The 12,683-nt window shown below is 36.4% G+C and overlaps 3 protein-coding genes across 6 annotated transcripts; all 3 read right to left on the bottom strand.

Annotated features, from left to right (window-relative positions):
• Positions 1-831: 831 nt before the first annotated feature.
• Positions 832-4,742, bottom strand: LOC105163426 (uncharacterized). 4 transcript variants are annotated; one of them, XM_020695272.2, is made up of 10 exons: positions 4,073-4,739; positions 3,641-3,735; positions 3,412-3,479; positions 3,266-3,309; positions 3,094-3,186; positions 2,850-3,003; positions 2,179-2,331; positions 1,985-2,095; positions 1,553-1,618; positions 832-1,320 (listed from the first exon to the last, which is right to left on the bottom strand). In XM_020695272.2, exons 1-10 carry the CDS (start codon positions 4,369-4,371, stop codon positions 1,222-1,224), a joined length of 1,182 nt encoding a protein of 393 aa, XP_020550931.1. In that variant the 5' UTR covers positions 4,372-4,739; the 3' UTR covers positions 832-1,221. The 4 variants fall into 4 exon arrangements, with proteins under 4 accessions (XP_020550931.1, XP_011080073.1, XP_020550894.1 ...); XM_011081771.3 differs by having other exon boundaries at positions 3,094-3,171; positions 4,073-4,738; XM_020695235.2 differs by having other exon boundaries at positions 832-1,618; positions 4,073-4,742.
• Positions 4,743-6,828: 2,086 nt separating this feature from the next.
• GLYR2 (glyoxylate reductase 2) lies at positions 6,829-10,980 on the bottom strand. The gene is made up of 12 exons (XM_011081781.3): positions 10,542-10,980; positions 9,874-9,952; positions 9,333-9,398; positions 9,103-9,178; positions 8,969-9,024; positions 8,762-8,846; positions 8,602-8,662; positions 8,423-8,475; positions 8,269-8,339; positions 8,074-8,146; positions 7,472-7,576; positions 6,829-7,146 (listed from the first exon to the last, which is right to left on the bottom strand). Exons 1-12 carry the CDS (start codon positions 10,783-10,785, stop codon positions 6,982-6,984), a joined length of 1,134 nt encoding a protein of 377 aa, XP_011080083.1. The 5' UTR covers positions 10,786-10,980; the 3' UTR covers positions 6,829-6,981.
• Positions 10,981-11,258: 278 nt separating this feature from the next.
• On the bottom strand, positions 11,259-12,594 carry LOC105163447 (SMAD/FHA domain-containing protein). Its single transcript, XM_011081794.3, has 2 exons — positions 12,058-12,594; positions 11,259-11,885 (listed from the first exon to the last, which is right to left on the bottom strand). Exons 1-2 carry the CDS (start codon positions 12,506-12,508, stop codon positions 11,401-11,403), a joined length of 936 nt encoding a protein of 311 aa, XP_011080096.1. The 5' UTR covers positions 12,509-12,594; the 3' UTR covers positions 11,259-11,400.
• Positions 12,595-12,683: the final 89 nt, after the last annotated feature.

Below are 12,683 nucleotides of genomic sequence, written 5' to 3' on the forward strand. Positions count from 1 at the left end.
CATTAGCTTCTCCAGCCAATCAGGATCGAGCCCCCAATTTTAAAAGTCACATGCATCGCATGTGACTTTTTCCGGCGACCCACAAAATTTTCCGGCGAATTTGGACTGAAATTGCGAATTTTTCAATTTTACGGGACCAAATTGAAACCCTAGATACTTACGGGACTAAAACGAAAATGGCCTATAGCTGTGGGATGAAAATTGTCTTTTGCCCTTAATCCTTTAACAACACACCACCTATTGCTATTTGCTACAGCAAGACAGTGGTTGAGCAAATTTAAAAGGGATAATTATATTTTCACCCCTTACCTATAGCTTTTTATACAAATTACTCTTAATTTTTAGATAATTATACATAGACCCACCAAAAAATCTCTATCACTTTTATAATCCACTCCTTATTTTTTAAAAAAATTACATAAACACTACCTAAAAATATTAGCATTATTGTACAAATTATCTCTATTTTTTAGTTGTCAATAATTTATATAATTGACAAAAGATAGAGATAATTTGTACAAATAAATCATAAATTAGGAAGTGTAAATGTTATTACCCTTTAAATTTTGTTATATTTCAAGTGGTCTAATAAATTTTACAATACAAATTAGAGCTTATTTCGTGTATTTATTACAAATTTGAGCAACAGTTGTCGACCCTTTTATTAAATCCGAGATTACTTGGAGTGGTTGTTCAAATGTCTGATATATTTGCAAGTAAAAATAATGATGGAAGAAAGTTGCAAATTGGTATTGTTAGGTCAAAATTTCCAATGCATTACAGAAATACGTGACCTCACCATGAAACTATAATGAAAATGGAGAGAAAAAATCAACAACAAATCCATTGATTAATCATTAGCATGAAAATAACCTATCTAAGTATTACATCATCCTTTACAAGGTGGAATATGAATACAAACCAACCCACCTCAGCTCACTCAACACACTAGTAGAAAAGAAAAAAGGAAAAATGGTCAAACCACCTACACACATTTATATCAGTAAGTCAAACACAGAAACTTTGAGAAACACTGCCATTTTACACTATGCCACACACTGAAACTCAACAGGGGAAGCATTTGCCTCGGAGCACATCAAACTGATCAACAAGTGGAAAATTTTAAGTATTGCAGTATGGTTCGCACAAATACCTGCCGTGTATGCGGCTAAGATCATTTCTTCAAATATACAATATTACTCGCGTTTCCAGCAAGTATTCTTATTCTCCCACTAGGAGTGCAGATGAAATCCAGTCCAAAGCAGCGGCCTCAGTCTCTGAATCTAAATGTGCAGATAGAGGGAGTAGAGAAACTGCAACCTGTGTCTCCAAATGCAAGAATTTGTTAACTAAGAGTCCAAGTTTCTACAACATAAAGGGGCAGATTCCATCTTTGAATACAGGGAAGATACTTCAAACAAGACCAAATTGCTGGCATAGAATCAGGCAATTCTAAGTAAACTTCTGCCACCAAGTCCAGAAGTATATGCGTTCGCCAAGGTGTATGATATGAAACACTTTCATAAGACAAAAGAATTAAGGCTATACTTACAAAGCCATTTTCAAGTGCTCTAAAATCCAGATCCTCATTGTCTTCTTCCTGATCCTTGTCGAGCATCTGGATAGTTAACTAACCAGTCAATCATCATGACAAACAAATGATATTGATAAAGAAGAATTGGACTAAGAAAATGACCAAAGAAATCAGTGCATTGGACAAAGGCAAAATGAGATGGCCTTGATCATAAAAAGAAAAAAAATTAAAAAGGGGATTATGACATGTTGCACAAAATAATTTGTGGAAATTTCATGTCCAGTAAGGAAGCTTCAGAAGAATTATTTCATTCTTCAAGTTCTAGCATATAACTCTTCCTTATAGACCTAACTTTTGGAAATGGAGGAATTAATCTGTTTATATGAGGATCAAAACAAAGCACAATTTTCCATTTTTGGCATTCGACTCTTAAATGCAACATATTGTTACCTCTACCCGGAAATACTTCACCGTTCTCTTAAACACGGATTTCCCTGCAGCACCAACTGATTCAACAATCTCAATATTCTTTTTCTGTGTGGCCAAACGGCGAACGGCACCCTGGGGAAAAGAACAAATTAACAATCTGGAAACTATTACCCTTGATGTGAATTGAACCAAGGAAACATTTAAAGGCTGCTCACAGCTGCCGAGGCATCACGGCTCAGTTGTGCAAACTGCATGCCAAGGCCCAGCTGGCTGCCGCTGAAACGAGAAGCCGCCTGATGCCTGGTTCCTGAAATGGCTTGCCAGCTAAGAGTGGACCTCCAAAGGCTTTGCTTTGTAACTTTAAGTCCCTGTCAAAAAATTGAGCCAGTACACAAATAAAACAATATCAACTGTATCTAATGTATAAAACAATAAATACAGGCTATACAGCCATGCAGCATTAACAGGTAAGGGAAGAAAATTTAATGGCATCCTCTTATTTTTCCATCTAGAGTCCCAATTCTGATAGCTGTTACAATATGAACAAGAAGTAGAAAAATGAATATCATGACAATCTACCACTCATGAAGTTGTTGGAATGATAATAAAGAAACACGGCATTTCCAAAGAAATGAACATAGATAGCATGTAGATAAACAACGGCTCATGAGAATACATTGAAGTTGCATCATGAGCGTACGGACTTGAGTATTAAAGAATCCGCAAGCATGCTGAGATTATATGACTTAAACCACAAATCACATCTATCAAGAGTTTTGTACTTTGCTTTTCCTATTACTTAACAAGAAATTAAACAATATCAACATAAGACATCATATCACCCGCTAATGGACAATCATCCCGATAAAAGTTAATTTGAGCAGACCTTGTTTGTCAAGGGTGATGTTGGAACTTCTACGTTCAATGCAAGGCCTTTCGGGAAAATCCCCTTCTCGATATCTCTCATGGCTGCATTTATTAATGGTAAACACACAGTCACAGCATCCTTGAAATCACTTTCCTGACTACCATCTTTTTTCCTGCAAACAAATAGAGACCAACCTATCACACACATGTAACATATCCAAAATAACAAATTTTGGCTGTTAAATAGTGTCAGGAAATCAAACCAGTTTAGTGATATTGACATAGAAGGCACACCATTCATTAATGCTTCCCTGGCTCCAGCAACAACGCTCGAATAAAACCTGGATTTCTTGAATCTATAAGTGCAGTGCTTCTATAAACAAAAAATAAAACTCTTATAATCACAAATCAGAAGCAAATTAACCAGCAACTTACATATGGTGGCCACAGCTTGAACCCTTGTTGATACCACTAAGTACCTAAATAACAGACAAAAGAAAGAAAAGGGATCACATGCTTGAAGCACAGAGCAAGGCAATACCATTAGAAAGATTCACTAGTTGAAGTCATTAAAAACATACCAAGAGAGGCTTTGAACACGAAAACAGTGCCCCAGACAATGCCAATGACACACAATCCACAGGAGTTCCTGAAAGTTGCATATATAGCACAACATTTGCTCCAGTGTGACTCATTGTTGTATAATTCAATTTAAAGCTCATGTAATCAACATGCCATCAAATCAAAATCATGCTCTGTCACACTAAACCTATATGAACTGCAACAACGAAAAGCAAGGAGACAATGTACCAGAAATTTCATAAGCAACAGCACCATTAATATCAGCTGTTACCACCTCAACTGTCTCCTTCAACGACACTGAATGCCCCGCAGCAGATTTGTCCCTGTGAACCCACGGTCACTGGAAATTCAGCAGTCAACCCCACAAAATTCAAGCAAAGTCTAACATCACATATTCAAAGAACAAAGTTAACTAAACAAAACACCAGGAAACATAGGATACACTAGAGATTAGCACTTTGATGCTAAAAACTCAGATCCAATAGAAAAAATTCATTTAAAGATTTCAAGAAAAAAGAATTTCGACCACAGAAACCCATTCACCAACTTCACTAAACATAGAAACATCCAAATTGACACACACAAATACAGCAACTCCTATTAAAGATAAAAGAAGTGAGGAAAAAAATTAAAAAGAAAACGAAAGACAAAGAGCATTACGATTGAGGGGCAATGACATTGACATTGTAAACGCCTTCACTAACGAGAGCATTGACCAAATAGGAAAGACCCGGGGACTCAATCCCATCACTATTGGTAACCAATATGATGGGCTTGGACACGTTATCATCACCGGGCTCGTTGCCGGAAGAAGAGGGCTGGCTCGAATCTTCATCATTTATAACTGGCTTGGACGATACGCCGTCATTTCCGGCGGGCATGCGGTTAGCCAGTACTTGTTGAAGATTAGAGACCAGCCCGGGTGGCAAGAAGTTATTCTTCACCACTGGCGTTGTCATTTGAAGGGGGAAAAGCAATGAGAAGAAGTGGAAACTGATGAAATGATGATGAAGAAGAAAAGGATGTTAAGCGGAGCGAACAGGGGTAGAAACTCAAAACCCTATTATGCAGTGAGAGTCGGGGAAAATTCTTGCCCGACCAGTCTCGGCTGAACAAATTCAATCACATCTACTATGTAATTAATCACTTTCTTTAAATTATAAATTCGACTAAATTGAGTCCGGGTAAAAATTTTCGGAGAGTGAGAGGGAGAGAGATTCAAATGGTGGTGGGTAACTGGTTTTGGATTTGGAAAGAGGCATGGGAGCACTGGTAGAAGTGTCTCCATTGGCGCGTGCTTCACACTTTGATGGTTGAGATTTTTATACATTCTGTTTTTTTCCCGACAACGTTTGTAAAGTTACACATTGGACTGAATTTATTTCAACATCTTTTAAAATTTATTAAATTTATTAATATTAATAAATAAATAAAATTTTATATTTATTTAAATTAAATAAAAAAATTATCAAGTTATTTTTGTATATTTTTCATCTATTAATACATATTAAGAAGTATAACATATTAATGCATGTGAGGAATGATTATTACAATTTAAGTCATATTTGTAAATAAATTAAACTTTCTGACAACTTTTTGCCCTAACTATTTTTTTGTGTATTTGAAAATTATTTCGTCTCAACAATAATTAAATCTACCATCTATCGAGGTAGTTGGGTGATCTTTCACAGAAAATGTTGGAATAAACTTTAAAAAAAATTATTTTATATTATTTTGAATATTTAGTTATTTCATAATTTTCACTAATGATCCCATTTTGTTGTGAGTTTATTATTTTATTCATTATATGATCATTAAATTTTAAATAATTATTTTATAGCCCTTTATTGTGATTTTTTTATTACACTTATTCTTAGCATCTCAATTTATAATATGATATAAAAGGATCACTATTTCATACAACGGTCATATTTGTCATCTATATAAAAAAGTCATTTTAAGTGTTTGTTTGAAAAAAAAAAAAAAAAACTTTATAGTCCAACAAATTTTTTAGAGTTTTGATAATATGTGGATGGATTCATTTCTAATTTGTTTTAGTGGTCGTACACATAGATTAGACATTAATGTGAACTAATAGAGATTATTCTCAAGTCATGGTCAATCGTTCATACTTGCATGTAAGGAAAACAATAATAGTTAGTACAACAATAAGTGCCATGGCTACGGTGGCAATGGGAGGGGGGGGGGAGGGGTATAGGGCGGGGTTGGGTGGGCCCGAGGCCCTCCCCTCCAACACCCAGAAGGACTTGCGACCCACCCCATTCCGCCCCACTCGGTAGATCCGATTATTTTTATTTTTTTATTTATTTTATAACTATATATAAAATAATATATATATTAATTAATTACTAAGAAAAGTTAAGATATCAACTATAAATAAAATTATTCATGACCTAACTCAAACATTAAAGTCCAAAAAATAAATTCTCAAGTCTAAATAAATTACTTATAAAAACAAATCAAACAATTTATAGAAATTACAAGTTACTAACAACTTCTTCATTTTCATCCTTGTTAAGTATTGTGGATTAACTTTACAATTTATCAATTGTTGAGCAACCTAACAATAAACAAATAAAATGATATAATATTTTATTAGTGTTTATTCTACCAAAATAGAGTAAAATAATATATATGTTAATGAATTAAATCGGGCGGGTTTTAGGAAGCCGAACCCAGTCCGAACTCGATCGGGTCATAATACTTAGGACCCGCTACCCGTCTCACTTGTATTTTTTTGACCTGAACCCGCCCCTTTTGTCGGATCCGAATCCAATTGCCACCTCTAGTCATGGCTCTTCATTAATGTAACTTTTTCAGTTTGAAGCTTTATTTGTTTGTTTTCTTTCATCACTATTGTGATATTCATATATATTGAGAGATAATTTAACACAATATGCAATTTTAGAAAAGCCTAAGTTTTTGGTAAAAAATGGTGCAAACTCCATACTGTAATATCATATTCATTAGATAGCATAGGGATGTGCATAATTTGATTTACATAAAATTAATTTAATTATTTAAAATTAATGACGCGATGTATTTTTTTTCTTCTAGTTTCTGCATATTACATAAAATTGTAATTGGGGCGGGGATCCGACGCCCAACTTCCCGACCCAAAAAGGGGCAGCGTGGGCTCCACCGCCAATCAGAATCTGCTTTAAAAAATATGTTTTGAACGTGCACGGGACCGCCCATAGTGGAGCGTGTCTGGGTAATACCCCACGCCACCCACAAGGCAAGAAATAACACAAACAGCTCTCATTTCCTCCCACTTCCTAAACTCTATTCTTCTAATTAAACCATTGGGAAATATTTTGCCTACTTTGCAATTACTTTTTCTTACCTCCTAAATTTAGATTATTAGAGTAGCAACTTTGGTGTAGAGAGAAACACGACTCTAATACATATCCATGTATTTAACTGGAATGGATTCGACACTCAAATGAAATTGTTAAAAGTAAAAAAAAAAGAAAGAAATCAGAAATGCAGTTTAAGAGTTGCAGTAAAAGATGTAGTAAGAAAAGTATTTCTACAAAGATGGATATCTATGGTCTTTCTTGCAGTTTCACTTTCAGTGCCTCAATCACGGCCGAGAAATCATCATCACTTAGACCGTGTGCTTTTGCTACTTTGTAGAGCTCGTTTGCTGCTGCTGCAATCGGCGTGGGCTGGGAGACTGATTCAGCTAGTCCCAGAGCAAGTCGAAGGTCCTGACAAGGTAAACAATTTCCATCAGAAGCTTTCTGTAATCTCACATGCATGCAATAAATGAATTGAGTCGAGTTGAACACGTTGCTTCAAAATTATTTAAATGTCCATTGAATTTCGAGAACCTGTGTTAGTCAGCTTGGTCTTTCCACACATACTTTACTGATGGACTTCAAATCATACCGAATGAAAAAAATAAAAATATTAAAACTTGGTTGTTATGTTTAATAGGACAAGCTGAAACAAGCTCTTAACAGTTAATCTCGAGTCGAACATCCAGTATTTTGAGTTTTTCTTTTCAGGTTTAAGTGCTGGAAGATTGGATACCTTCTGCTGATGCTTTAATGGAAATGCTGTGGGGTAGAGAGATTGAACCATTGAAGGACCTTTCACAGAGTACATTGGTGCACTGATTGCACCCTGGGAGATAACCTGCAAGAATTAACAATGCATGAAAACATATATATGCTGCAGAATTCTACCACAATATAGTCATTCTTCTACAGCTAAACGCCACGAACTTGTACCTCTACATGCTATGTTGAACATCAGAACATTGGGCTTGGAGTCTCGAATTGTTACATAGTGAAAATGGGGTTTATTTCAAAAGTCTTGTTTATACAATGATTTATTAGATAAGAATAGGCCGAATGGTAATGATCTTTCTTCATACAATTGTTAGTGGCATGAATCACGTTCATGGAAGAACACAGATCGATGCTTTAGCAGTATGGATGAATAGAACAAGAGAAGAAAGAAAACGCAAAAGTCTTAGTTCTTGCCAATGATCACAAGCAAGCAAATCAAAGTTGAATATTTCACAAGTTCATGAATTGAAAATGGAAAGCAAAGTTATAAACTTTGTGATGTTGTCTTAAGCCAACATGTGGAGTTCATCATACAAAAGGATTAGTTTTGCAAGAGCATACCTCGACCAGCACTTTTGGGTCCAGACCAACTTTCTCGCTAAGAAGCAATCCTTCGGAAAACGATGCCATCATACTGTCAATAGTTCATAATGCAAAAACTGAGTAAAACTTAGGTCTATGGAGTAGTTAAAACCCCAGAAAATGAAAAATGAAGAGAAAGAAGAGGAAGAGTTGCGGAGTAGGAAGGCACAGAACCTTCCCATTATCATATTGACGACAAGTTTCATTGCAGCTCCATTTCCGACATCTCCAAGATAAAATCTTGACTACAAAAATTATGAAAATAAACGAGAAAAGCAAGATCAGGACCATTTGGTAAAGAGAAGAGGAATAGAAGGAGAGGAATCACCTTTCCCATGATGTCTAAAAGCGGAGCAGAAGTTTCGTATAGAGATTTGTCACCTGAGCGAAATTTGCAGCAGTCACAGATTAAAACATAACTTGGAATGAGGATAAAAATGCAAGAGATATTAATAAATGTCATGCTTTACAAATTCTAACTAGTTAACTAAGCCAACTTGTTTCTACCTGCAGTAAGAAAAATTAACTGTCCGTCTTCAGCTGGCTTTTTTGAGCCTGAAACTGGAGCCTGTTGACATGAAGGAAAATACGTGTTTTTCATTCTCATTGAGATAATTGCCTTCATGTGCTTTACGTTTGTATTGAGTTAGAAACCTCAAATGTTAACCTCCAGAAATAGCGCTCCTGTAGATTTGATATGTGCACTGATCAATTTGGAAGTCTCGCCATCGACAGTGGAGACATCTACATAACTATGCAGCCCGTTCAACAAGAACTATTATAAGCTCAAACTTGTAATGAGAGATGAGAGGGACAAAGGGACGGCAGCAAAAAGCAAGTCAAAGTATTTCAAGAGCATATCAGGGAAATATACCCTTTTCCAGGACTCATGCCACTTGCAGCTCCATGCTTTCCGCATGCAACATCCACCTGGAAAACATGAGATGTAATGAGCTTGGACTGCTATGACAGGGCAACTACATCCACAAAAGGAAGGTTTATACTCACTGCGCTTTTAGGATCGGCAAGCATTGCAAATGTGACATCGCAAGAGGCGGCTACTTCCTCAGGTGAGGATTTATATCTGCATTAAAGGTCCCTGTTTTAGAAAATTGAAAAGAAGATGGCACAATCATAGAAACTGACACCTAGTTGGCCTGGTTAAAGTATGTTAATGTATGCAATGATGTTTAGTTACTTTTAGATAATGGCTTGAGTAAGTTCACCCATGTACTTACTTTGCACCCAAGGAGATAAGGGTATCGCATTTGCTTTTGGTCCTATTCCAAACAGTAACATCACATCTACAGGGAAAAAAAAAAAAAAAAACGTGGTCAGTAGCGAGTTATAGATGAGAAGTGCTAAAACATATACATTTGACGTATTGCCCAGTATCAAGACCCTATCAATACCTTTGGCCAAACCAAAGAATCATAAGAATATAAATTAACGAGGAGAGACATTTTCTGCTTTACTGAAAAATTCAAGAAAGAACTACACATTGCATGTGTGGTTTCAACTCCACTACTGTAGAAGACAAACTTGATGAAGCGGATAGCACAAAATAAGTATTTTTAAAAATGATATCTGGCATGCATTAATTTCAAATTCATTATTTCAAGAAGAAGATGCTAGATATTTGCCTAGGATATCAATGTCCTATTTTGCCAGCACCGAGGCTGTGAAAATTTTGAACATGTAGACAAAGATACAACGAGTGGATAAGGAAGTTGGACATGAAGTAATTTAAACTCAACATACTAATGAAGAGACTTGTACCCTGCTTTTATGAGATTTTGAGCCATTGGAGAGCCCATAATTCCAAGACCAAGAAAGCCAACCCGAGCTGGAATTTCATCTGTTTTGCCGACATAAAGTTGATTAAAGTTTTTATCCAAAACATAAGTTGGCAATTCTAGCTTTTCAACAGACAATAACAAATTAAAGAAAAAAAAAATCAGCAAATCAAACTTGAGGACACACAACGTGAACAATAATTTTGCAACATAAAACGAAAATGGAAGTAAGATTCTTCGTATGCCCCAGCCTTGTTAAATTTTTTTGACATATTTTAAACATCTTGATCGCAAGTTTTCAATCAGATACAAAAGAAATAAGAAGTTTCGTCATGCTTAAGCAGCAGCACATTCAGATACAAAGATTACTTATCCTGCAGCCTTAAAATTCTAAAAACCCATCATTTCAGTTTTCAGAGATTAATAGAAGGAAAAATAGTATAAACGAAAGACAGAAAACTTCCAGAGATTCTTAAATAAAGCTGGAACAAGAATTGTGACAATATGCAATGTAATTAACATCGTATAGGTCTCCGACAAGCTATAACACAGTAGCAACGCACATCCCACAACAGAAGCTAGAATCATAAAGTAAGAACAAGAATGCCCATCACACAAGAATGTAAAATTACCCCCAAAAAGAAAAGGTACCTTTGGGAGGTGCACTCGATTCTTGAGAAGAAAAGGCCTTAACTTGGACGGAGAATTGGGTTTTAATGGGAAGACTAGAAATGGGCTTGCGTCTAAATTGGAGTGGTCTCTGGGGGCAAAAGCTTGAGCACGCAGCCATGGATTTTGATAGTGAAAGTGCAGCTTTTGGGGGTGAAAGAATTGCAGCAGTGGTTAGATAATAATGGTTTGTGCAGCTGGGCTTCACCATTAGAATCTTGGCCATTCTTTTCAAGAAATAGTCTTGTTAGTCAGTATATTCCTAGCAATTGGAAGAGATTAAATTTGTATGGGAAAAGCACGAAGTCCGATGAAATACTGGACACGACATTCATCGAGTTATCAGCTGCGGTATGGGGGTTAATAATCTGGATAACTTCGTTAGGAAAGGGGAACACTTTGTTGAGGGTGTTTCTGGAATTCAGTATCTACTATGACTATCCAACTATACTTCTTGTTTTTGTTTTTTCCTTTCTTGCTTCTTTTGTTTTTTACTGTTACTTCCGTTATTTTTGGACAAATTTGATTCGGTACAAAATTGTCCATCATGGGAAGAAAATGCACTCATTACAAAAGAACCTTAAAAGTACCATGGTGCATCATGGCGAAGCAGCTTATGAACAAGCTGATTTGCCTTGATCATATTGAACATTGAAACCAGTTGTTTATCCCAAAAAAAAGAAAAAGAAAATAAAGGGATACAGTTACAACCATGAAGTTAATAGTCAGGCATTTCACCAAATGCTAGATTAATTATCCTTACAACATACAGGTAAGTTACAGTGGTATATCTACATTCCACACCTACAAAACATCCCAAGCAAAATCCAGTTTGGGATTGTCATTCATCTTCATCTCCATCTGCTAATTCTTCTTCTTCCTCTTCCTCCTCATCACCAACTTCTTCCTCCTCTTCCAAGTTTTCATCATCGACAATGAAACCTCCCAACGTCTCATCATCTTCATCCTCATCTTCAACATCTTCATCATCCACTTCTTGGTTTATCTTCACTGCAGTGCGTTTGCTCTTGCTTGTTGGTTTGCCACGATCCTTGGACCTTGTCATATATTTTGGCCTTTGAGGCTTCTTGGACTTGCTAATAAACACTTTGTCATCTTCACTCTCTCCAGTCCACTCCTCGTCTTCATTCTCTGCTCCTTTTTTCCTCTTCCTTCTCGTACTCCCCCTTTTTTTCTTGTCCTCATCATTATCAATATCACTATCTCTTCCTGTTTCCTCAAGAAACCAGTCCCAATTCTTGATGTCCCTTATCATTTTCTTGGGATAGGAATCAAACTCATGTCCTATTACCACCAACCCAAATTCTGCAACGAATAAATAATTGAATCAGCAAAGAATTCACACGTATAGGCATTCATGGAACAGCTCAAATTGAACAATCAACAAGTTCAAAACAAAATTAGCATGCAAATTTTACTTCAAATAAACTTTTTGAACAAATTATGCTAATAGCAATTGAAGTTATGAAAAACAAACCTTTAACAGGATCTATATCCGAAATATCCACACTCTCTTGCTGCAAATCTTCAACACCTCCTAACCCACTCCCACTCTCCCAAGTCCCAGCCAACTCGCTCTCCAAATCATTCTGTCGAACACTTTGACCGCCACTTTCAGATCTTCTCAAAGTATACCAAACGGGATTCTTAGAAGAAACGCAGAACATATCGCCGTCTTCCACTACGCCCCTTTCGAACCTCCGACTTATGTTGACTTCATTATTTTTATTCACGTAAATGGGATTCTTTCCAAGAACTTCAAACTGGAGGCGGATTTCTTGATTGTCGGAAAATGTGGGGAAGGAGAAGGAAACGTGGCGCCGAGAAATCGTTTTATCAGAGGAATTCAGGCCGCGGGCTCTCCCGAGTTCCCGGGTCTGACCCGGTTTGATTTGAATATTTGACCCATCTGCACCGACTATTTCCATTGACGGAAAACTGAGAGGTTTCCGAGAAGAAAGCACGAGAATAGGTGGCAAAACCGGCGGGCCTTTTTCTTTTATGGTGTGGGAAATGTTACAACGCGCTTTTTCTTCTATGACCTATTAAAACGCATATCTTATTTGCTTCACGTTTTTCCTGTATCGGTGAACAATTGTATTA

This window comes from Sesamum indicum, linkage group LG1 (assembly GCF_026168435.1).
Source record: "Sesamum indicum cultivar Baizhima isolate 11 linkage group LG1, ASM2616843v1, whole genome shotgun sequence".
NCBI classification, from domain to species: domain Eukaryota; kingdom Viridiplantae; phylum Streptophyta; class Magnoliopsida; order Lamiales; family Pedaliaceae; genus Sesamum; species Sesamum indicum.

What these genes read in the sequence shown, in the direction of transcription:
- LOC105163426 (XM_020695235.2), bottom strand. Translation starts at nt 4,371, where the DNA reads ATGACAACGCCAGTGGTGAAGAATAACTTCTTGCCACCCGGGCTGGTC. An exon ending in TCAAGCTGTGGCCACCATAT is followed by an intron (nt 3,187 to 3,265) that starts GTAAGTTGCTGG and finishes CTGCACTTATAG; the next exon opens with ATTCAAGAAATCCAGGTTTT. An exon ending in TGAAGTATTTCCGGGTAGAG is followed by an intron (nt 1,619 to 1,984) that starts GTAACAATATGT and finishes TTAACTATCCAG; the next exon opens with ATGCTCGACAAGGATCAGGA.
- GLYR2 (XM_011081781.3), bottom strand. Translation starts at nt 10,785, where the DNA reads ATGGCCAAGATTCTAATGGTGAAGCCCAGCTGCACAAACCATTATTAT. An exon ending in ATCGAGTGCACCTCCCAAAG is followed by an intron (nt 9,953 to 10,541) that starts GTACCTTTTCTT and finishes TCGGCAAAACAG; the next exon opens with ATGAAATTCCAGCTCGGGTT. An exon ending in GTTAATTTTTCTTACTGCAG is followed by an intron (nt 8,476 to 8,601) that starts GTAGAAACAAGT and finishes AATTTCGCTCAG; the next exon opens with GTGACAAATCTCTATACGAA.
- LOC105163447 (XM_011081794.3), bottom strand. Translation starts at nt 12,508, where the DNA reads ATGGAAATAGTCGGTGCAGATGGGTCAAATATTCAAATCAAACCGGGT. An exon ending in GGATATAGATCCTGTTAAAG is followed by an intron (nt 11,886 to 12,057) that starts GTTTGTTTTTCA and finishes TATTCGTTGCAG; the next exon opens with AATTTGGGTTGGTGGTAATA.